Below are 25,680 nucleotides of genomic sequence, written 5' to 3' on the forward strand. Positions count from 1 at the left end.
CTCTGGTCTAAAATATTGGCTACTGATGCCTGGCAGTCTGATTATATCGTATTAGTATTTCACCCTCAGCACTATTTTAGAGTTCTGCTAAACGCATTTAAAAATTAAATTTAGTATGGCAAATAAACAGAGATTTTAATAACTCTTTATGGATGAAACTGCAACATTAATACCAAACAACTAACACATTCAAAAAGATCCCAAAAAACGCCACCCTCTGAAGCGAAAAATAAGACCTTAGGGAACGTTCAAATATTACGTAACGCTTTTTTTCTGAATTTTTGACCCCCCCTCCCCCATGTAACGCCAACGTAACGCTTTTTTCAATCCCCCCCCTCTCCCATGTAACGCTTTTTCACTACGAATTCAGCACAAAAAACTACCATTCCGTACTCGAAAGCGTTACGTAACGTTTTGCTTGAACCCCCTCCCCCCCGATGTGACGCTAACGTAACGCTTTGCATAAACCCCCCCTCCCCCTCGAAGGCGTTACGTAATATTTGAACGTTCCCTTAGCTGAGGTCAAAGACAAACGAAGCCTCCACCAACTTGGCATTTGGCACTTGAAAATTTCAATTTGAAAATTGAAATGGCAATTCTACACTAGCGTTGCCACATAAAAATAAAAATTGTAAATAGTGTTTCCAGATGAGCTCTTTTTGTTTGTTTTTGTTTGTTTATGTTTATCCTGCATTGCGGGAAAGCGGACTTGAGCGCTATGCATCGGTGTACGCCTTCCGACATACACCTGACCCACGCTGCAGCCGACGGCAATGTCTGTTTTCCGGTTGTCTACTTTACTTATGACTTAAATTTGGTACTACCCATTACTCGAAATCGATCACTAGGTAGAGGCAATTATCGTTAAGTTTCTTGCCCAGAGAAACAACAGCAAGTGCGGGTGGCTGGAGTCGAACATGCAGGCTCTCGACTGCGAGCCCAACGCGCTAACCACTCGGCCACGGCTGAATAAGAAGAAGAAGAAGCTCATGTGAATTTTAAAACAGCTTCTTTTTAAATTTGGCAAGTTTGTGAATAACTTTATATGCTGTCTGCAACCTTTGATCTGCTGCAAAAAGTTTTGAATCTTGATTTTTTGCGAAAATCAAGATCTAGTTGTAATCCCGGCAATTTTCAATGCTCTTGTGAAAACCTGGATCCAGATCTTGCAGGATCAACGAAAATTGGCAAGATTAGGACGGGAATCAGGATCTTAATTTTTGCCGAAAATTGGAATTATAAGTTCAGATAAGTTCAGTTTATTTATTGTTTTTGTTGGCGAAAAAGAAAGACACAAAATGCAAAAACACAATAAACACAAATAATTCGCACAACAAGGATGGCAGCGAAAGACCAAAAGGTCACCAAAGTCAGCTGCCATCCAAACATTTAAACAAAAGATCCAAACTTAAGAACATTAACACATACGGTATATAATATATAGCACAATACCAGCACTTTAATTTGTAAACATTAACAATGGAATTAACAATACATTAACAATGGAATAACACAGGGCAACATAAAAAAACTGTGTAGAGAAATAAGCGGATGATACGTTTCAGGACTCAGGAGTGATCATTGCACAAATTCTTTAATAAACATTTATATTTAAATTTAAAAACATTGTAAGACTTTTCTTTTGGTACTTGATTCCATAGTTTCACTCCATTAACTTTTTACAGGTCAACTTTTTTGTTGTTGTTGAGCGTGGTTGAGCCGCAGGCTGGTAGTGGTAGGGCGTCCATTGCTCCCTGCAACTGTGGCGTGTGGGTGGAGGCTCTTGGTTGACAAGTTTTGTTTGTCATCTGCTTGAAAGCAGATGTTACTCACAGGATGTGGCACGAGGAGCCACTTGTCATCTATGCTATTGCTATCTCATTCAAAAGTTGAAAATAGCGTATAAAATTATTTAAGACCTAAACAGATTTTATTCTTTACATGTAGTCTGTACAAGTGCACATAACATGAAGTGAGCTATAGTTTCAGTGTGCACCGTCCCCCCGAGTTCTAGATGACATTGGCTTGAATTCTAAATTACATTGACATGTCATTTTGAATTAAGTCACGTTTTTTTTAAAAGGATTAAGGACTGTGTATTAGGCTTGCCAGGAGGCAGAGATGTTCACAAGATTACTGAAAATTGGCAGGATCAGGAGAAGATCTTTAAAATTTCCTAAATTATTAGATCAGGACCAGGGCATGTACTCGTCGGATCGTTATCTTGAAAAAGGTAAATTCGAACATCTCTGGCTAGAAACCAGCCTAGCAGCAGGGTTACTGACACTGTCTCATTGCCAAGATTAAGCTCTCCAAGAAGCTTTCCCAGTCCGAGAATAAAGATTCAATCAAAATCAAACAAATTGGCAGTCTAAGAATGTGCAAAGCAATTTTTTGAATTCATTTATTTTGAAATTTATGGAACTTTCTGCATGTTGTAATATAATGAAACTGTTTCTCGGCAGCCGATTTGTAGCAAGAATTGACAGCGACTGTGTTGATTGGATGGTCTGAATGGCTAGCGTGGAAGCTACACCGTTATGGTTAGCGAATCGCAACTGCTCGCTGTACTAGTGAGTGCTCAGCCTTGTGCTGACAGCCGGGAAGAACGCCCCTTTCTTCACAATAATGAAACTGTTTTTATATATGTTAATTTTACCTTATTCTTGTAATGTTTTTCATTTTTTTCTATCAATGTAAACTGCTGTTAAGAAATAATACAAGTTACATATTGCTGTCAGAGCGTAAGAAACATAATAATTGAAATATGAAATGCAAATTTTATCTTAGGCCTAGCCTACAATGTGTTTGAATAGTTTATACCAAGCAATTTATTGGCACTAGGATACCGAAAAAAAAGCACTGCAATGACAAATTCCATTGATGCTGCATATGTAATTTTAAATTTATTGGAAGAAATATGTCTAAAGGTTTCGACAGATGTATCTGATTATAGCAATTTGACAAAAAATGACATCACCACATCTGAAAGTTTCAGTGAAGTATTCATGTCTGATGAAATTTCCAAAGCTGGAGGAAACTCAGAAGAACAGTATTATGGCATTATCAATGAAACACAAGCTTTTGTCAATGAAAATAAACAAGAAATTGATTCTGATGAGACTCATTTGGATAGTACGGGACCCTTGTCAAACAACTCACAAAGAATTTTATCTCATAAGTTAGTGGGCAAGTCAAAGCATTGTGGGCATGGAAACTTTTTCAAAGGCTGCAAGTGGTCACCAGATGGCTTATGTTATTTGACAAACAGCCAAGACAACAAAGTGCGAATATGCAACACACCAGTGCCGTGTCTAAAAAATGAATTATTGTGTTTGAAAAAGCCACTTGCTTTAGACTTTTGTTTGACTGTTCAAGAGCCTGAAACTATTTATGATTTTTGTTGGTGGCCATTAATGAATTCTCAAAATCCTGCTACTTGTTGTTTTGCCACCACATGCCGAGATCAGCCTGTTCATTTGTGGGATGCATTTGATGGACTCTTAAGAGCATCTTATATTTCTTTAAACTCTGTACATGAAATAAGTTCTGCAAATTCTATTTGTTTCAGCAACGATGGACAGCAATTGCTTTGTGGATTTAAAAAGTAACAACTGTTTTAGTTTATTTTTTGTTATATACAGTACATTTGTCAAAACTATTCCTATTGGGTTTACAGCATGTAGTTTTTGTCATTTTGTACTTGTTTCATTATTATATTTCTGACTCAAAATTTTGTTTTGGCTACAATTTTGTTTTTAACTTTGCAGGCATGTTTGTCTATTCTACACGGATCATCCTGGATCTCAATGTGAGAAATGGTCGACTTTTAAGAAAAAGCAGCGCAAGTCTCAGAATAACATAATTTCTTGCTTGCAATTTTCTCCAGATGATTCCCTGTTTGCTTGTGGATGTTATGATGGGACTGTTGGTATATACAGTCCAGCAAATGGTCACTTGATAAACTTCACAACAGCGCATGATACTGGAGTAACTCATTTGCAGTTTTCTTCTGATAAAAGCAAGTTATACACAGGAGCAAGAAAAGGGAACTTTTTGAAATGTTGGGATCTAAGAAATGTTAGCAAACCTATTTATGAAGTTGTACGTTTAGTATCTACCAACCAACGCGTCTACTTCGACCTTGCAACTAGTTGCAAAACTCATCATGATTCTTTTCTGGCGTCAGGCACTACAGAAGGGGATGTGATCATGTGGAATCTTGATGGCTTGATAGATGATAGCCAAAATTTTTGTTTCAAATCAAAAACCAAGTTGTTAAACCCTTTCTATACGTTTAAAGCACATGATGATTGTGTGAACGGGTGCAGTGTCCATCCATATTTACCGTTAATTGTTACATCATCTGGTCAAAGAACATTTTCTGAACCACTTGACAGTGACGATGAATCAAATCATATGTTTTGTTCTAATGTCAAAGAAGAGAATATGATAAAATTGTGGCATGTATCTAATCTGCATGATTCTGTGACATAAACATAATGTGACATGAAACCAGTGACATGATTCATATGCAGTTCAGGTGCAGTCATGAAAAGTCTAAATGTTTGGACATCGTTTAAAAACGTTTGTTATTTATCCATGTTTTGGTTTTGCCAACAACGCTAGGATTTCATAGAAATCTAGTTTTCCAGCAGGTCATCTACCCTGTCCTTGGAATGTAACCGAGAATTTGAGAAACAAATTTTGCTGTAACGTGTTTGTAACAAACTAACAATTCCCATTTTCGTGACGTCAACTAAATGGTGAGAGGTTTAAATGGCACAAAACTAGTTTGACCTTCAACGTTTTAAAATGTTTACTTTCTTTTGGTTGATGAGGCACACGCATGTGTTTTCCTATCACGATTGTCTCCATGGTTTAGGTCTTTGCCATGTGATGGTCTGAAAGAAACTGAAAAATCGTTTCATGACAGCTGACTATTCCAGTCAGCATGTACAGATACAATAGAATTCGTCACATGCAAAACAACCGTCGCGCACTGGCAATTTTATTTCAAAGTACACCACGATGATGAAATACAGCACAGTGAAGAAATATTGGCCAGACCTCTGGCAAAATGACTAAAATTTGAATACGTTCATTGGCCCTGGTGCGACTTCGGTGTAAATTGCAGAGGTAAAAGTAACAATGATATGGTAAGAGTAATCGGCCTAAAATAAGAGGCTGTTCAAATGCCATATGGTGACCTTAAGTGGAGTGGTTGGCACACTTAGAACAAGGAACTCTTAATTGACTAGAACCAGGGGTCTCAAATTACTCTGAGGATCAAACGAATACCGTAAGTTGGAGACCCTTGCACTAGAATTGCTATATGTTTGCCATCATTCCATGCAGTTTCGACAACGGCTTACAATAATTAAGCTTAGGTAGATAGTTTGCTTTTTTGAACCATAGACAAGCAAAACAAAGTAACTTTAGCGGGTTTAACATAATGTATTACACACAAAACAAATTATATAACATAACAACTCAAACGTTTTAGACACGTATGCGTGTCCTCACTCCTCATCAGGATTAAATCTACAATATTGTTGCACAATGCACAACCTCTGGGTGCAACCGCCATGTAGCTGGGGTTTGCAAAAGCGTTTTGTACCAAAAGAGGTTGGACGAAGAAAAGAAAAACAACGAAATATATGATTCCATTTTAACATGATACGATACGATTTTTGACAGCCTTTAGACAACATGTTGAAGCATGATATTTTTACATTGTGAGAAAAGCAAATGCAAGAGTTCAAGTCTTCCATTATTGTAAAAATGAACAAATCACTCAAAAACCACGACACAAGTGGTCACTTGGTGTTCAAGAGCACGATTCTAAACTCGGCGCGAGAGTTTGTTTAAACATCATGCGATGGGCGAGGGTTGTCAGAACCGCTGTGTTGGGTTAACAAGCTGACGGAAAACGATGTGAAGGATAGATGGTAAAAATGGCGTTAAAAGACATTTGAACAGCCCCGAAAGAATATGAAGTCGTTATTGTCTGCATAAAAAAAATTGACACTATTTTATTAAGGTAATAACACACTATGGAACAAGAAATATCTACAAAATGTCAATAGTAAGAATTTCACAAAAGAAGAACTATTAAAGAAGCCGTGGTATGCAACGATAAACAAAACAATGTCATCTTAACTCCGTGCAACTTCGCTATTAGAATGTTAAAGAATACAACGTGGAAATAAAGTCAACTAAATTTTTTTGATTTTTCAATACACTGCTTCACAAACATACATTTCATTACTTAAAATATCAGTTTATTGGCAGAAATCGCCTTCGTTTGGGATATGTGGTTAATGCTGGAATGCAAAACAAAGTTGTTTTTCAGTCACTGCATACGCGGGAGCGGCTAGCTGGTTAGACACTGAAAGGACGAAATGTTCGATAAGGGTGTTTGGAATAAAATTTGCAGTCAAGTATGATCGAATTGCTTAGCTCTACCTGCGTAGTCAAATTGCAACATTGCATATTCTACAAATAAGATTATGAGTCGTAAACATCTGGAAGAAATGCTGAAAACACTGGTAGTTTTTGCTTGGGACTATATTCTTTGTCGCATCAAGACTTACGCCTGGTGGTTGAATTAGATCAACTGGTCAGGAAGGCAAAGCGTCGTGTGCATTGCACCTTCAGAGAAAGTGTTTTAAGTAAAAAAAATCACGAAACGTTTTTAGAATCAAATAACAAAAATAGAACACATAACCTACGTAATTCGTAATTATGCAAAGTTCAGTTGATGAAAATTTTCAAATTTGATCACCACCAGACAAATGGCCGTCTTTAGCCATAAATTGTAAAAAAAAAAACATCCGGCAACCCTAACATCGGGTCCAGTGCTGCAAAGTGAAGCATCTCATGGAAGCAGAACCTCGTCCAATATTTCTTGTAAAAATTTTATTAGCTCTAGTGTTGTGCATAGCTGGTCTCTGTTTAAAACAAAGGGTTTAATAATACATTCAGTGTTGATTGTTCCAATTGTAAACACCATAATTTCTTCAAATAACACATTTAAAAAAAAAAGAAAACAAGAAGTGCAAAGTTTTGTAAAGTAATCTTGGTCGAGCCGAGTTCAGAGAATGCACAGCTTCAGAGCAAAAAGATAATTGCATGGCAGCTCTGGGGTTAGAGCCCAAGCTTAATCTTAGTAGCTCCTAAAGCGTAGGAAAATCAACTTATACAGTATTTTAAAGGGAAGTAAAAAAGACATGAACATACGTCGAAACATACTTTTTAGTATCATTAACATAATTTTTACAGGAGAAAGAAATAGATTGGGGGGGGGGGGGGTCAGGGGAAAAGTGTTCTGGTTTTCTTTTGCCTTCTGACTGGCTCTGGACAAGCTCGGTTCAACAGACAATGTCAGTTTATATTAAACTCTGCTTCTTCAATCCACCAACTGAGGGCAAGCTCGTTAAGTTTTTAGCTTTTGAATTTCTTCACTCAAGACTCGAGTGATATGAAGAGCTTGTTCCGCATCGTCACCACCTATCTGCGCAATAGCGATGTGCGCAGCTTCTCTGACAGTTGAGATATAATCATTCCTCCTGAAAATCAAAGATCAATGTTTCGGATAACTTTTGCTCTTCTTAGAATTAAAATAATTAATATCAAAGCAACATTCATATTTATGCAATCTCTTCTATTGCTTATGTGCATGTTCACTGCTTAAAAGATTTTTCTTCGTCGTCTGGGGCTGAGCGTCTCTCACTTTTGCCACCTAGCTTCACGATGTTTCCGGACTACACTGGAAAACTGCTAGAGAGCAGCCAGTCATTGGTTTCGTTATCCAAGACGGGCAGACCTTCCACTTGGTTAGGTGGTTGAAGATGGTGCAATCGTTGACGATGTGGTCTGCGGTCTGTTCCTCAGCAGCACATTCTCAGGAAGATGATTAGTGTCAGGTAGCCCTGTTAAGTTACTGGGCATCTAACATTGCGTTGATTCTTACCACAGGACTCATCAAAATTGTAGTTATTGCTTATGATGCAACAATCACTAATCAATTGGATTGTTGCGCAATGTTGTCAATTAGTTCACAGATACTCACCACAAATAGACTAATTTTCTTATCGCAGCCTTGCTCTTCATCCTTCCCAATGCAAGGCAACCGCTCTCTCTCACCAGCCGATCATCGTTGCTAAGGCAACTCAGCAACCTGTGACGGAGATTGGTGAAAAAGTTATTGCATTGTTTTATGTCAACATTGTGAAAAACACATCAACAACATATCACCTACAACAGGCCCTCTCGATTACCGCATCACATACCAGCTCAGTGGCCGAGGGGTTCCGCCTTCGGCTCTAGTGCTGGTAGAACTGAGATCGATTCCAGGTCGGGTCAAACCGAAGACTTTAAAAATGGTACCGATTGTGTTCTTTCTTGCATAACGCAGTGAGAGTAAGTCGGGTAATAATGTGATGACGTCATAATTTTAATATAAAATTAAACATGAGCCCTGTCGCTAAAAAACCTTTGCAGTTGTAGAGCAAGAATAAATAAAACCATAACACTATTATTATTATTTCTGCATCACATCGTCACAAGTGTGTGATCACATGACGTGATGATTTTGAGATGAAACACCATTGTACCAAATAATTAAATGAAATTGAAAGCCGAGAATAGTTAAGTAGAATACAAGAGATATTTTCGTACGTGCTGCACAAACAATTTGGTGAAATGAAGAACTTTCAAAAAGTCCCAATATTTACAATTTGGTGTTGGTTCTTTGTAGCAGAGTTGGAAAAATTTGCACCAAGTAATCGAAACATGAGGTAAAGAGGAACCAAACTATGCGTACGCCAAACAGCATTAAAAAACGCATGGATGATTGCTTGTACTAAAAATAATAATTAATAAATTTCAATGAATAAAAAGAAAAGTAAGCCATGTACTGTGTACATTGTCTAAAAATTAATCAACTATGATATACACATTACACAGTAACGCCAATCTTCACAACAACAAAGAAACTTTCTACGGAACCGTAATTGCATTTGCCAGGAAATTGGGCAATCTTTGAACACATGATTTCAAAGAATGAAATGACAACTTGGTGATGACGTCAGTTTCATTCTAATTATACAAAGATTAATCAAGGAATCTCAACAAATTTAAATACGAAAAATATTTTTAACACCCAACCATTTTTACCCTTTGAGGACCGCTGGGACATATGTGTCCCATGCACTTAGCCGGTTACCCCGCAGTTAACTATAAAAAATTTGCCACTGCTGATATCCTAACGTAGTATTGGATGTCTACCCTTCAAATTAAATAAAAACAATATTTGTTTAATTTTTTTTGCGCAGTTGTTTTTTGAATGACATATGAAGTGTAAACAAACAAATTTTACCTAATTTGTTTTTCGGGAAAATTAATGGTCCTCAAAGAGCATTATTCTCTACCGTATTTAGAAACAACGGACCACCCCACAAGGACCACACTACACCTGATTATGAATGTTTACATGTTGAAAGACTTGTCACTCCAACTCAGATATTTGACTATCGAATATGTTAACAGTGCATGAAACAATGCACAGCTGCAGTGAGTCTTTGAAACTTGGCGATGTGTTGTCATGATGTAACATCTGTGCTGAGGGGACTAAGCAATCTACAAAAAGGCAGTGGCTGATCCAGGGGGACGATAGCCTCCTCCCCTCTAAAACACAGAAATTCACGGTATATTTGCAAGATTGGATTAATCTGAACCTACACAACATTGTGTCATGTTGAAATCACCCCGGTAAGGTTACTTGCTGGATCTATCCCTGTAAAATGTCATGAGTTCGAATCTCATTCAAAGCACAGTCTTAGCCTGGGCCGTGGCACGATTTTCATTCAAGTGCTTGAAAGCGAACACAATCCAGCGACGTTGACCCCTTGTCTGAAAGCGTTGTCGACTCTGAAGCAAAACTTACCCGTTAACGACTTCGCTTCTTCGCTTGTTGCTTTTGATCTCACTAGCGGCGTGCGCGAGCGATATGGCGGCCACCACTCGCACGTCCTGCTCTTCGTCATAGAGAAGATCTAGCAATACGTCGATCACCGCCTTGGACTGACGGTCACCTGCAGCAAGGAAATCAAGTTAGAAATATCACGGGCCTTCTAAATTATTTGAACCATCGTCGATGGCATGCGGTACAAATGTGTACTCATCTGCATTGCGCGAGTCTTTGAGACAATCGTATTAGTTAGGGCAATATATGACCTTACCCCAAAAAAATTGCAACAAAAGGTTTTTCAACTGATTTGATTAGTATTGGGTGTCAGTATTGACATATTCAAAATCTTAAGCGATCCAACTTCCGGAAAGTGGTTATTTTCAAGATGGCTTCCAAGATGGCCGCCAAACCGTTAAAATACTGTAACAGTAAATTGACCATAACTCGGTCATCATATGACCAAAACATGTAGTTTTGGTGTCTATATCTAGGTTTTTATACCCTGTGAAGTCAATGAGACCATTCTCAGATTTGTTGAATTATCTGATAGCCTATAAATTCAATATGGCAATCCAAGATGGCCGCCAAACCAATAAAATAACAGTAAATTGACCATAACTCGGTCATCATATGACTAAAACATGCAGTTTTGGTGTCTATATCTAGGTTTTTATACCCTGTGAAGTCAATGAAACAATTCTTAGAATTGTTGAATTATCTGATAGCCTGTAAATTCAATATGGCAATTCAAGATGGCCGCCAAACCAATAAAATAACAGTAAATTGACCATAACTCGGTCATCATATGACCAAAACATGTAGTTTTGGTGTCTATATCTAGGTTTTTATACCCCGTGAAGTCAATGAGACCATTCTCAGAATTTTTGAATTATCTGATAGCCTTTAAATTCATTATGGCAATCCAAGATGGCCGCCAAACCAATAAAATAACAGTAAATTGACCATAACTCGGTCATCATATGACCAAAACATGCAGTTTTGGTGTCTATATCCAGGTTTTTATACCCCGTGAAGTCAATGAGACCATTCTTAGAATTGTTAAATTATCTGATAGCCTATAAATTCAATATGGCAATCCAAGATGGCTGCCAAAACAATTAATAATAAACAATAACAATGTATTGGTAATGGTTATTAAAAAACGGTGAATTTCTATATATATTTGAGTAAACTAAGCAAGCATAAAGAGTTCATACGATGTGGTTATGTACAGTAGACTCTTGACATAATCAGCGTAAAGAAAGCATATGGATCAAGTATTACTAAAGCTCATCGCTGTCACTCTTGATGTCATCGTCTGTAATTATGTGATTGCTGTATGGGTTGACACATGAACCAGTTTGGCATGGTCCACATCCAGTATGGCATGATAGCCCATATCTCCGGCAACTACAGTGAAGTGGACACGATACCAAATATTCTTGACGTTGAATCACAACCGGTGAATGCATGAATGAAGAGGAGCTGTTTGCAATGAGCATAGGCTATATCTGGCCCGGTGATTGCTTTCAGTTTGTTGATGTCGTGTATCTTGGTTGAGTAAGCTTTGTCGGAGCGGAAGTAAAGGTCTTTAATGTGTGGGTCAGTGTTAGCATAGTATAGTAACAATATTAAAAGAGTCGTGTCTTCACCAATTAAAGTCGTACCATGTCTATGAGGGCTGTCCATCTGCCGTCTTGACGATGTCAACATCTGCATCACCTGGTGCGTTGATCACATTGCAGCTTTTATTTCTCAGTTGAGCAGAAATTAGCGAAATTAATCCTTCCTTGTTGGACGCTCGAGACAAGAACTGCTCCTTCTTTCCAATGAACTTGGTGTCTGCAGTAAAGTGAACAACCCGGTGGACGTTCATGCCGCGTCTTTGATGGGTATTGTCTTTGATAGACGGACCACCATATCCATCAAAGACCACCGTTGCTAAGCGATAATGACGAATGGTATAATCTGCATACGACTGTACAATAGACCCACAACTGTCTCCAGCTTTCCATAGCACTCGATGCAACAAGAACCCCCCATCAAGAACGTAGTGATCGGTTTTCGGGGCAGATTTTTTCACTACTTCATAATCGCCTGACGTCACACTGCTGGCATGTTCTGTGATGGCGGGAGCTATTTGAGACTTATCGGCTTCTCGGAAAAAATGTCTAGCTTCAAACAAGGCGGGTTGGCATGTACTGAGCTCGTGCTTCATCACTTCCTGCATGGAGAGATCACCTGTTTGATTAAGGATCTTGGAAACAAAGCTATGACCGTTATGTTTGGCAACGATGGCAGTAGTAACCTGGAAACACAGCGCTGCAATACATTGGTCAAGAAAATTACAACATCCAAGTCCTTTGTTCACCCTGAACATTTGCCACCTACACCATCCTCTACCAAATTCCACTGCCTCAGAGTTTACTACCAGATTATGGTCTGGATGGGTAGGCTACTGACGATGGTATGGATGCTCTAGACTGGGGATGGAAAGTAGACAATAATCAGATGATTCCAACCATGACGGACATGAAAGCTTCCCCCGTACAACCTACTGAAAATGATACACAGCAATTGCGAATCGTGTCCACCTCACTGCAGTTGCCGGAGATATGGGCTACCATGTCATGCTGAATGTGGACCATGCCAAACTGGTTCATGTGTCAACCCATACAGCAATCACATAATTACAGACGATGACATGGAGAGTGACAGCGATGAGATTTAGTAATACTTGATCCATGTGCTTTCTTTACGCTGATTATGTCAAGAGTCTACTGATGTACATGACCACATCGTATGAACTCTTTATGCCTGCTTAGTTTACTCAAATATGTATAGAAATTCATCGGTTTTTAATAACCAATAGGGGAAGGGAAGGTAGTTTGATACACTTTTAACATTTTTGCCTGTTAACTGAAAATTACGTGACACAAACTATTGATTTTAAGCTGAAATGAAAGTCTGATCCCTTACACACTTTTTAAAAACATTTTCACTTTTCTATTTTTGTTACTTTTTTTTAATTGAAATTTTAAAAACGTCACTCAAATGTATCAATTTACCTTCCACGGAAGGTAAATTGATACACCCGGAAGGTAATTTGATACAGTAAAACTAATACAGAAATCCCCTTTGACAACAAAGCAATAAATGAAAATTTTTATATGTGGTTGGCGTGCTTGGGTGCAAAGATGACTGTTGAGGCCTATGTGTGCGAAGAAGCTTCTGCAGCGGGATGGACATGGGAAGGATCATTGACTGGAGTTCTTATTCAAGGGGGGTGCTTTGCGCTTTTCTCATTTTTTGACAACAGATAGCGTGTAGGCCTATGAAAGCGCATATAATAGTTGTTTCCCAAAGTAGCAGGTCTTGTTAATAAAGAATAACTTATTTAAATCAACTAGATCAATGACAACATTTATTACAGTCACAAAAAATAATTTAATATACTGTATCAATTTACCTTCTCCACATGTATCAATTTACCTTTTTCAAAAAAAGTTATAAAATTCTGATTTTTGTATGCTTGGATGCACATTGCAGAAAAAACGTGACATGCCCTTGAAGCCTTATCAATGAACTGTCAAATGAGTTTGGTTTCATCTTTCAGGAACTTTTCTTTAATTTTCCAGACGAAAATAATCATGAGTTAAAAATTTTACGAAAATACTCAAAAAACACACTTTTACAATTTTATGCCATAAAAGCACGAGTTAGCTGCATGGTGCAAATTTTGTAGGCATTATTTTCACAGATCTTCCACCTAATGACAATATTTTTGACTAATATTTTTTGTACATTTCTGTAGGGGGGGTGTATCAAATTACCTTCCGTATCAAATTACCTTCCCTTCCCCTACATTGTTATTGTTCATTTTTAATTGTTTTGGCAGCCATCTTGGATTGCCATATTGAATTTATAGGCTATCAGATAATTTAAAAATTCTGAGAATGGTCTCATTGACTTCACAGGGTATAAAAACTTAGATATAGACACCAAAACTACACGTTTTAAACATATGATGACCGAGTTATGGTCAATTTACTGTTATTTTATTGGTTTGGCGGCCATCTTGGATTGCTATATATTGAATTTATAAGCTATCAGATAATTCAACAATTCTGAGAATGGTCTCATTGACTTCACAGGGTATAAAAACCTAGATATAGACACCAAAACTACATGTTTTAGTCATATGATGACCGAGTTATGGTCAATTTACTGTTATTTTGTTGGTTTGGCGGCCATCTTGGATTGCCATATTGAATTTAAAGGCTATCAGATAATTCAACAATTCTGAGAATGGTCTGATTGACTTCACAGGGTACAAATACCTAGGTATAGACACCAAAACTACATGTTTTGGTCATATTATGACCGAGTTATGGTCAATTTACTGTTATTTTATTGATTTGGCGGCCATCTTGGATTGCCACATTGAATTTATAGGCTATCAGATAATTAACAATTCTGAAAATGGTCTCATTGACTTCACAGGGTATAAAAACCTAGATATAGACACCAAAACTCCATGTTTTGGTCATATGATGACCGAGTTTTGGTCAATTTACTGTTATTTTAATGGTTTGGCGGCCATCTTGAAAATAACCACTTTCCGGAAGTTGGATCGCTTAAGATTTTGAATATGTCAATACTGACACCCAAAACTAATCAAATCAGTTGAAAAATCTTTTGTTGCAATTTTTTTGGGGTCAAACCATATATTGCCCTAACTATATGTTCACGTCATAAAACTTATACAAAAGCTTCTCTTTCAAATCGCATCGAGTAAAATATTTCTAAATATTTCATCATCGAAATATATTTCCACAAAGATCGAAAGTTATCCATTTGTTTAGCAGATTTAAAAAAATATTCCATTTTCAGCACCGTAAAAACATTATTAACACGTCATGTAAAATTTGACAAAAAAAAACAAGCAAGAATCTGACGAATGACATAATCTTTATAAACACGTTGAACAAACAGTAACAAGACGTGATGAATACAAGTTTACAAAACTGCACTTTCTCCCACTTCAAACAAACATATCAACAACTTAATCGCAAAAAACAAACATTTCATGACATTCCAGTCTTGTGAAGTAGCAGTGCAATGATTAATCGTGTATACAAAGCTAGTGGGCATGTGACACATTCGTTCATTCATAAGCCTGTGCACAGCGCGCGGTCGGCCTAGGCAAATAAACGCATTAACCCGGAACAAATAACGTGCGTGGTTTCATTCAGCAGCTAACTTTCGTCACGTGTACCGAGGTAAATTACTTGCTACGCATTCCCCTACAAGCAAACGAAAGATGTTTGCTTGTAACACAACAATCAGATGACATGTGTTGGTGGGGCAGTAAACACATGGATAATAGTGTACACACTAAACCAAAGTGTTTAATCATTGATACACTTTCCACCGTATTGAGAGTATTTGGAAGGGAATGTCATTGTAAATAAAAGAGAAACACAAAACACGATTATGACGCCATAGCCCATGTCTGATGCCTTAACAATCAACAGTCAACAACCATCTTCTCCTACAGTGGACTGCGTGGCCCAGTGATGATGAGAACGTTTGACCTAGTCTTTCAAGGTTTAACTTATTAGTTCGATACTCCTCCAAAACGTGCTATTGTGTCTTGACATTACAATCTGCTCACAAGATACACACAAAAATATTCTTCCTTACCGTTCCGTCTTATCACACTAAAATCTTAAACACCAGCGCACCCGGGTGGTCTTGCTAGGCCTAGGGTATATATATATCTGGACTTCTATGAAAAGTAGGAATAATTTTGATAGCAAATACGTCAATAACAAGGATCTATATGAACAGAATAAGTGATATCTACCACATGCAACAACGCACCTAAATTCTCAATGGCAGTCAGCCGAACCGATGAATCGATCTGAAAGACTTCTCGCACAGCAACAGCTGCTGCCGCGAACAAACTTATGGCCTCGTCCAAAGCAACAACCTCCTTGCCTTTGGTGCAAAACACTGCAACGCAAACGCGTTTGTTATTCATGGAAGATGCAACTCAGCCTGAGAGGATCGATGGTTCACAAGGCTTTAGGTTCAACATGTTTGATATCATAACATATCATGTCATGACTGTTGAAACGTGAAATCTTGAACAGGTAAAACGAACTGGATAAAATGTTGTTCTACAATCCATAGGTTTAAGGACAAATTAGATCCTTAATTTTGATGAAACTATGTTTGTTAACTCTAAAAAAGTGATACAAAAGGTTAAAAAAAAATTGAAACCTTCCCAGACAGCAAGTCAGTCGTTTTTTGTTGATGTAAAAAACGACTGACTTGCTCACTGGGTCAGTTCCATCAGGTTGGTATGCTTCAAAACATGTTTCAAGCACAGATGAGGTCACAAAGGCTGTGTTTTGAGTCTGTCATTGAAATAGAAGTGGACGTCGCCACTCAGGTACGTTCCTTGATAGAAAGTTGCCAAAGGAGGTGCTGCAAACCACAAGAGTTGAACAATTTGAGCTTGAACTGACAATGTATTCATCTTCTGAATAAAATGCTAATCAGAACAGCTATCATGTGCATTGTATCGCACTGCCAACTTACTTATGTAATACTTCCAATGCAGTTTATCATCATGCACATTCATCTGTTTGGCCATGAGAGTGAGAAGGTGTTTGATCGTTTCGTCCGACACAGCCAGCTGCCTCCACATAAACTCCATATGTTCCTTCATTACAACCACAAACCTGCAATAACAAAGCTGGCAATGTACAACATGCAAGACGAGATGTGAAAATTATGAATCTGTGTTCACACTGGCAGATATTACTCTCAAGTACGAAACTGTTGTTTTTAGAGATGTACCGATATATCGGTATCGGCATCGGTATCGGTGATAACGGCCATTTTTTGAGTATCGGTATCGGCAAAATTTGGCCGATACTGTGGCCGATACTAAACGTGTGAAAAAAGGCGTTTTCTGCGTATTTTCTGCAGAAGCAAAGATATAGATTTTTTAAAGTAGTAGCTAACGTCAATGTCGTCACATCGAAGTAGAAAAATAACACCCTGATCAAATTTTTGATACCTCACACTCCCATGACTTCATGGGCTCACCTTTTGGCATTGTTTGCTTACAGTGGTTCTTTCACTCAAACAAAACGTTTTGTTTCAGCAGTTTTGCGTTGTTCGATTCTTAAGTTGTGAAGGAGACTCAATTTCTCCAATGTTTATCATTTGTGTTTCTTTTTTACTTTCAGCAGAGGATAAAACCAGGCCAAGACTACCCAGTACCCAGGTGGCAGGAATGTGTAGTTTTGCATCGTTTTTGCATTGCTGGACGTTTGAGGGACCCGTGTGGCTTGGTTATTTTTGGTGGGCTGGTTCTGTCAGTTTGTGATTTGGTTTCCGCCTTTCGTTGTGGTGGACTCACCAGGCTTGAACAATGTCGTGGCAGATTGTGTGGGCTCGGGGTGGGGGCGGTGGGACTGCGAATCCTTACTGAACTAATCAATAAGTGGTCTTGTTGCGCTTGGGATGGCGGCCTCATTGTGGGGGGAAGTGTCCTTCCCTGCTGTCGGCACGGGGCTGGGCGCTTACTGGTGCGGCGGGCTGTTGCGATTCGCTGGCCATAATGGTGTGGCTTCCACACTAGCCATTTAGACCATCCAATCAACTTGTTTCTCGGCAGCCGTTTTGTAGCAAGAATTGACATCGACAAGAATTGAAATGGCTAGTGTGGAAGCTGCATCGTTGTGGTTGGCGGGTCGCGGCAGCTCGCTGTACTGGTGAGTGCTCAGCCTTGTGCTGGTGGCCGGGGGGGACGCTCCTTTCTTCGCAATGAGGTTGTCATCTTGGGCGCAATGGGACCATTTTGATTGTTTTTTTGAGGATTTGTGGCCCCATTGCTTTCTTTTTGGGCCTACTTATTCTGCTGTGACATTGTTTGGGCTTGGTGATTTTGTTGCGGCTAAGGGTGCAAGTTGAATCGCCGACTGGTGGAGCCGGCTTGCTGGGGGCAGCCGAGTTGCACAGGTTTTTTGAGCGTTTGGCGGGGTGGGAGCGATGCAGAATTGTGCATTTTTGCTACCTGGGTAGTCTTGGCCTGGCAAAAGCTTTTCAACCAAACGACAAGCGCCCTTAGGTTGCACATTACTTGTCGAGTAGTTTTTGTACGACTACACAAATCACTTGGTTTACATTTTAAATCTTATTATCAATTATGATAGCCTTATTTGGAGAGTTTGCGCAAACATCTTATTAATTTTTCAGAAATCCCAATTATGATGTAATGTTTCTTCCCTTATACCCCAATCCTCAATTACGGTGGCCTTTCATTACTAAAACCTACTATTATGACCAGGGGCGCCGGAACGATTTTTGACTGGGGGGGGCAAGATTACGAAAAAAGGGCACTTTTGTTTAGTAAAAGGCCAATTTTTTTTCAAGTTTTAAGATAAGATATAGCGATAATGCTAATCTATCAGCTCACTATGTATTGAGTAATGATAGCCTACAAGTGTCCGGTATACAAAAAAGGGCATCACGCTATGTTATAATGATGTAACCTACTGCCAAGCCTTAAAGCAGCCGGCGGCCATGGCCGCTAAGTAGTGCTTGAATGACCGCCAGTGCTACCTCTTCAATCGGCCAAGTTTGGCCACCGGTCTCTTCTAGCCAATTATTTAATTTCGCAGTACAATGATCGTGGATTAACTGTCGAAAATATGTAGCATCAAAGAGTGACGCAAAATTAGGTCAACGCATCATAATCGCCATTGTTGCATTGTGCGGAATATTTGTTATTCTTCTCTCGTGTTGTCGCTATATGTCACGCCTGTCAGGGCATCCGTTGGTTAGCCACTGCCTGGTGTCGTCATCGATGGAAACTAGGCCTTCCATACCATGAAGTGGTCTGTATAGCCGGCAATCCTTGATAATGTGGGCTGCCGTCTGCATTTCACCACACTTATTGATGGAATATATCCATCTGCGATCACCAGCGCTGTAAGTCTTCTTTGTAATTCCCGACGTTTATTTTAACAAAGTCTTAATCGAAAGTGCTAAGTTACATCGGCTGGCAATATTGTCATTTTTATGTCGATTCGATGTTGTCGGACATTGAATCGTTGTTAAAAAGGAGAACTAGGTTAGTTAACATCTGAGGGAAAAACATTTTTTGTTCATATTTTGCAAAAATTATGCTTCTTTTAGTACACGTAATGTCCTTCACATCATTGAAATACTTATTTTATTACCTTGCCGTCATCGTCAACAAAACATGTCGAACGTTGTTTTTCGTTGCTAAAAAGAATTCTAGGGGAGTGGCAAACTTCTTTAAAATCAGCCACATTGGAGACACTTGTGCGAGTGTCGTTAGATGGTCCCGCAGTACTGGATTACAATCCCCCGATAAAGCAGTTATTGCGTGGTGCAACGATTCTATTGTAGGACGTCGCCCAGGCCCAGACTTCAACAACGCTAAGTGATCATTTTAGCATTGTTGCAAGTTTAATTCTATTTACTTGTGCTATCGTTATTTTGTATTTTGGCCTCCAAGCACGCAGATTTGGCCGCCGAGAAGGAGCTCCCGGTAAGCCAAGATGGCTGCCAAAAAAACGAGTTTTAAGGCCTCTTACCTTTGTTGCAAAATTTTGTGCCGTAAATATTATTTTGAGGAAAAAATGAAAGAATATAATTTAGCTAAAAGCGAATAGCAGAAATTGTTATATTGCAAAATGTGCAGTAACTTACATGACTTTAAAAGGGCACCATTGCCCCCCCTGCCCCTCCATCTGCAGAAAAATTGGGGGGGCAGGGGGGGCATCTGCCCCCCCGATTCCGGCGCCCCTGATTATGACACAACAATGTGGTTGAGATTGGATTCTTGAATCTTTAATAAATTATGCCAATCCAAAGTTTTTTTTAATAGTTTTATGCAAATAAGGTAAAACTTAGCATTTGATATATTTCCTTGCAAATACCAAAATTGCTTCTTTTTGTAACACCAAAGTATCGGCCAAAATATCGGTATCAGTATCGGTATCGGCCTAAAAAAGTGATATCGGTATCGGGATCGGTATCGGCCAAAATATTGGTATCGGTACATCTCTAGTTGTTTTGCATTAGTTTGTTAACGTGTTCATCAGCACACGCTTTCTGCCGCTCCAATTCATCATAATACCTTCAAAAGAATAAGGGTTTTAGCTTGCAGTGTGGGGTTAGTGCATGCTGAAATAATAACAAGAATAGCTGGGTTACTACGTACCTGCCATAATTGTAAGAAATAATAGAAAACGCACATAAATCCTCTTACTGACCTAACCCTAAATTATTTCTGCCCCAGGGTCAATACTTTATAGCAGAAATTCAAGCAAACATCCATCAGCAGTGTTGACGCTTAAATGACGCATGCAAGGGTAATGGGTCCGAATTGGCAACAGCACAGATAAGGGTGCGTTCATCTGGTTGGTTGATTTGAATCTTTATCCTCGGACCACTGCTCGCACTCAGAAAACCTCTGATGGGATATTTCTGGGAGTTTCGCTGTAAAAGGTTTGAATCATTGACGCAGGCCCGATCACCAATATTGACAGAGTGAAGTTTCCGATTTTTGTTAGTTGTCTCTTGTCTGTGAATTATTCCATCCACCAGATGCGGCTGAATGGAGAGCAGTTCTTAAATGCATTGCTCAAGCGCACACTCCGAGAGTCGATCTAGCACCAGTTGATCTTGAGGGTTCTTCATGCACAAAATCTGGCATTTAATCACTGAGTTAACAAGACAGATCTTTACTGTGAATTAGCACGAAGTAATGACCGATAACCGCATCACATCACGCGCATTACGTCATAAACACACATGACCATCCACAGACTTATTAAGGACGTGGTAGTTACTGATTGACCGAACAATTTAAAAAACAAACATGACTGTCCGCAAGCCACGTGCATTTGTTACGAAACGCTTTGAATAGAATCAACACTGTATCACAGTGGCTACCTGGAACAGCAATAAGTACTTGAACCTTATTTCTTTATTGCATAAAGTATACCCAGACAACAAAATCTATCATAAAAATGACGGATTTTCGTTTCTGGGTAATTCAAACACGGAACCACAGCTCAAGAAAATACCAACCGAATGATTAATGTGATGTGAAACCTGTTTTTCACAACAAGAACAATAAAAAACACTTTTTAACATCGCTTCCCGTCGTTTTCTTCGCTATCGGGAAGTAGCGCTCCAAAATAATGCAAAAAGTGCATCAAAATATATTTAAAAGCGATGTTATCAAACAGTATTCTCTTGATATGTAACTAAATAGCCTTCGACTGATTGCTTCCTGCACATGTTCTCAGCACCAGCCCAACAGTTGCAATAAGTTCTAGCTGTAAGCTGCAATTGCAAAATGTAAAAACAATCCATCTTACTTCGACCAGTCAACTATTTTCACGTCTCCAAAATTGCTTTTCCAAAACGTGGCAGCAGCCTCGCTGTCCGGAATGTTTGACTTGGCTGGAACCAACCGTGAATCATGAGTTCCTAGCAACCGGTAGTCAAGTGCTTGCCTGTTCATGACTGATGTTGGTTGAAATTCATCATCAGTTGCTGCATGAAATAATAAAGGAATTAAACATTTCATCTAGATCACATTATTAGTGTATAGCTCATAAAGGGTACCAGCATAGAATTAAAAAAATGAATTTCAACCTCAAAAGAAAAACTGCATAGTTGTACCTGTGTTTGCAAAAGTGCAAATGATGTGATGAAATGATGTTTCTACAATAACTCCAGTTCATACAAAAGTGAGCATATATATAATAACAAATAAATACACACAGTGTCTAAGTAGCACAGACAATATGGAAACCAAATTGTGAATATAAAATAACAGAAGCAATGTACAATGTGGTTGTTTGTATTGTCAAATATATAATGGTTGTATTGAAACAATGAAAACTATTAATACTACAAAAAGTGCTCAATGCCAAGCAAAAAGGCAAAGCAGAGCGAATACATTGATTTAATGGTTGTATTGTGTGTGAAGCAGAAAACTATAGCAAGAGTGATAGTGACCACACATACAGTCAGGTTGTGATCCAGAAAAATCTGTTCCCACATTCTCAACCTTTTCTTCTACAACTGGTGCTTCTTGTTCTTGCTCAACCTTTTCGAGAGCTGATTTAATGCCAGCTACAAAAGTGTTTAGGCCTTCATCTGCATTGTCATTGAGAAATGTCCATTGCACACAAGACAAGGTTAATTTCCTGTATAAATTCAGATAGAAAGATAGAACAGTCCAATAAAAAAAATAAAGAGCCCAAAAATATAAAACAAAGTGGTTTGAATGTCTGGTCAATCTGATGAAAAAATGAAGTGCCTAAAATGTAATTGTTGATACTAAACTCATGTTCACACACGTTTGGAAAACTAAACTATCTTAATGTTCAGTGTTATTACATGCTATTAAATTACATGCTAGTATTTAATACTATATTACCAAAGAGGAATACAGTCTAGTTTTCAAAATGTTGCTAAACATGAGTTTAGTATCAACAATTACATTTTAGGCACTTCATTTTTTCATCAGATTGACCAGACATTCAAACCATTTTGTTTGAATTTGCCTTATAATTGTTGCTCAACCTAAGTATGGTAGAATATTATATAGCATTGTAGAATTGCACTATTTCAAACTTTTGTATCCAGAGTTATTCACAGAATGTTTAAATAGATCTTTTCAATTTCAGATAATGTATCAGAAACATCTTACCCTAATTGCCATTCTGCAACAATACATTTTCTGATATCTTGTACTACACTTTTAAATAGAAAATAAATCTAGTAACACTATATATATATTATATATATATAACAGTCCTCGAAATTAGCGGCGGCACACGGCAATTGCTGTGGTAAATGCCGCCGCAAACGTCATAATGGCCATTCTGCTACGGCAATAAAAATGCCGTTGCAAAATAAGCATTTAATTCAGACAAAAATTGTTCAAAGTTTCTTCCTGTTTGATTTACTCGCAGCGTGAGTTTAATCAGCAGAAACATCGCACCAAGACCTCACCTCGGACTATTTTACTTGCTGTGAGCACTCACGCAGTCTTCGAAATTAGGATATTTTTACTTCGCAAAAACGTTGACGAGGTCAAACGGCAAAAGTTGAAATTGCCTCGGCAATTGCTGTGAACGTTTATTTGTACCAAAACAATTTATTTGTACCGAAAAAATTGTACCAAAACATGTAAAACGAGAAGAGAAAAAAAACATTCGAATAGTCTATCACGACCGCACAGTTTGATTTGTTGTGATGTAATAATACCAAAAGTAGCAATAAAGCGAACAACGCGATACGCACGCTGTTACGGTGATTCACGTTAAATAAGTCACGGGGGGAGGAAGTAAGTTAATTTTGGGTTGGTTCAACGTTCGAGTCAGCACAAATCGATTTAATTTTGCCGGTGGGTTATAATGCGTAACAACAATGCCCAATAAGAAGTTTACGTTTGTTTTACCTTAATTCGACATCTAGCGACGTTGAATTATCATGAAATAACGTTAATTGCTTAATCAGGTACCGGTAACAAATCAATAGCTCTCTGCGAGAAGATTGCCTCGATTTACGTATACACTCACATATTTTCGGCACAATTAGGATACTGCAAGCAACACAAAGTCTGTTGGATAAAGAACTAGTCAGAGTCGGAATCATCGGAGGATGAGGTTGTCGCGTCGTCACTGAAATACTTGAAGACGCAAAACTGCCCTTTCATGAACGCGATGCCATATCATCGGAAGCATTACTTTTCTTTACTGCCAAAGAACCATTTATTCGATGAAAGAGTAACTTTTGCATAACAATTAAGCCAGTATTTGTAAGGTTGCAAACTTTTTATAGTTCACAAGAGCATTGTCAGCGCATAAAATACAGTAGCTTGCGTAATACTCTGGGCTACCGCCGTGTGACATGATGAAGTGCATGAAATTTCGTTTGATTAAAGCATACGGCAATTGCCGCCGCAATTCAAGGTTTGTTGATTTGGCGACGGCAATGTTTTTGCCGTCGTAGATGGAAGCTAATTTCGAGGGCTGATATAATACATTAAAGGAAAACCTCAAGGAAGTTGTAATACTTACATTCCAAGATCCATAACCTGTGATATTTCATCGTAAGGGAGTAATGACACAGCAAAAATACTCTTGTTGGAAATGTAGGCCAGTGAAACTTCATCCTGGTAAACAAAAAAAGTTTCATCAAGTTTTTTAAAAAAAAACAAATGTCCATGCTTCACAATACGGGTAACAAAGGACAAAAAACCGTAAAATATTTATGAGAAGCAAGAATATCATGGCTTTAATTGACAAACTAAAACTATATATATATATTGAAAAATGAAGATATTATGCAATAGCCACGCTAATGGCTAATAAGTCTGAATTCCAACTGTCAACGTCTGTGATTAGCCTTGCATATATTAATTAAATTACTTTACCTGACAATATTTGGATTGAACAGAATCTTGGCTGAGCAAAACAATGAACAAATGCGAAGCAACAATCGCTTCTCCTATTTCTCTTAAAAACACAGCTCCAGGAGCAAGAGCATTTTCATCTACCCATACTGACACACCTTCGCTTTTGAGGGCTCCTACAAAATCAAACAAAATTTCAATTGCAACAAGATTTTAAAAAAGCCTATATAAATTCACTGAAAGGTGAAAGAGAAAACTTTTGAGAAACTGTGAAAAAAACTTATTTCAAAGGTGAAAGCTATACTAGACCTAAACTCTTTATAATATGAGATAATTTGGTGACAAAATAATATTTAGAACTTTGATCAAAAAATATACCTTCCAATTTTCTCATAGCTTCAATGTCCTGATGGCTATAACTGATCATAACATCTTTACTTTTGATCGGATCTCGTGACAGTTTGGGTGTAGGTACTCTTTGGTTTGCTGGACGTGGTGACGGCTGTAATGGTGTATTATTCGCTGCTGGTGCATTTTTCTTGGGTTTATGCTTAGAGGGTTGAGATCCCATTATGCAAAATACCGTAGGTAATACTTTCAATACAATCAAACAATTAATTTTTTAAACAAAACTTAAACAAGGTTTCTGAAAAAAGCAATACAAACCTATACATTTGGTTTCAAATCAGATAAAACCATCATTAATAAATAAATTATAGAAATTCTTATCCTCGGACTGAGAAAGCTTAATCTTGCAAATTTTTTAAACTTGTGTTACAAGCATTCAACGACTGACACAGGCGCAGTCACCAATATTTACAGAGTAAAGTTTCCGCTTTTTGAAGTGCTGTTGCCTGTGACCACTGATTGGAAAGCATTCCTGGAAATATGCTGCTAAACTGTACACTCCAAGAGTCGAATCCGTGTCATTTGATCCTGTGATTTCTTTGTGTACAGTCAAGCTGTTCATAAACTGAGCTACGGTACGTGGAAGGGGAAGACATGGAGTGAACTTAAAATATAATTCACTATTCACCTGGTAAACAAAGCTAGTAGGTTTGAAATAATACGTTAAGTTTAAATGTCATTCTGAAGTGTAACTTCAACCACACAAACTGCTATCCAACATGCTCGAGCACAATAACTCAAACTGTTGACCAGGGTTGTCAGATTAGTTGTAGCCTTCCCTTCCAGATTGCAGGTCTAGACATTTCAT

The 25,680-nt window shown here is 38.3% G+C and overlaps 2 protein-coding genes across 2 annotated transcripts; one reads left to right on the plus strand and one right to left on the minus strand.

The window, feature by feature from the left end:
• The first annotated feature begins 2,753 nt into the window (after positions 1–2,753).
• LOC145775671 (telomerase Cajal body protein 1-like) lies at positions 2,754–5,032 on the plus strand. Its single transcript, XM_082587005.1, has 2 exons — positions 2,754–3,607; positions 3,771–5,032. The coding sequence occupies exons 1-2, from the start codon at positions 2,868–2,870 to the stop codon at positions 4,495–4,497; spliced, it is 1,467 nt and encodes a 488-aa protein (XP_082443131.1). The 5' UTR covers positions 2,754–2,867; the 3' UTR covers positions 4,498–5,032.
• Positions 4,984–25,079, minus strand: LOC145775672 (uncharacterized). Its single transcript, XM_082587006.1, has 10 exons — positions 24,843–25,079; positions 24,486–24,640; positions 24,130–24,224; positions 22,067–22,248; positions 21,412–21,589; positions 16,583–16,725; positions 15,860–15,991; positions 9,950–10,097; positions 8,075–8,182; positions 4,984–7,571 (listed from the first exon to the last, which is right to left on the minus strand). The coding sequence occupies exons 1-10, from the start codon at positions 25,033–25,035 to the stop codon at positions 7,439–7,441; spliced, it is 1,467 nt and encodes a 488-aa protein (XP_082443132.1). The 5' UTR covers positions 25,036–25,079; the 3' UTR covers positions 4,984–7,438.
• Between the last annotated feature and the right edge of the window lie 601 nt (positions 25,080–25,680).

The sequence above is a fragment of the Aplidium turbinatum genome, chromosome 8 (genome assembly GCF_918807975.1).
Source record: "Aplidium turbinatum chromosome 8, kaAplTurb1.1, whole genome shotgun sequence".
NCBI classification, from domain to species: domain Eukaryota; kingdom Metazoa; phylum Chordata; class Ascidiacea; order Aplousobranchia; family Polyclinidae; genus Aplidium; species Aplidium turbinatum.

Coding starts and splice junctions, on each gene's coding strand:
- LOC145775671 (XM_082587005.1), top strand. CDS start 2,868: ATGACAAATTCCATTGATGCTGCATATGTAATTTTAAATTTATTGGAA. Junction 3,608..3,770: donor TTGCTTTGTGGATTTAAAAA/GTAACAACTGTT, acceptor TTAACTTTGCAG/GCATGTTTGTCTATTCTACA.
- LOC145775672 (XM_082587006.1), bottom strand. CDS start 25,035: ATGGGATCTCAACCCTCTAAGCATAAACCCAAGAAAAATGCACCAGCA. Junction 21,590..22,066: donor TTCTGGATCACAACCTGACT/GTATGTGTGGTC, acceptor TATTTCATGCAG/CAACTGATGATGAATTTCAA. Junction 10,098..15,859: donor GACTGCCATTGAGAATTTAG/GTGCGTTGTTGC, acceptor TCCTTGCTGCAG/GTGACCGTCAGTCCAAGGCG.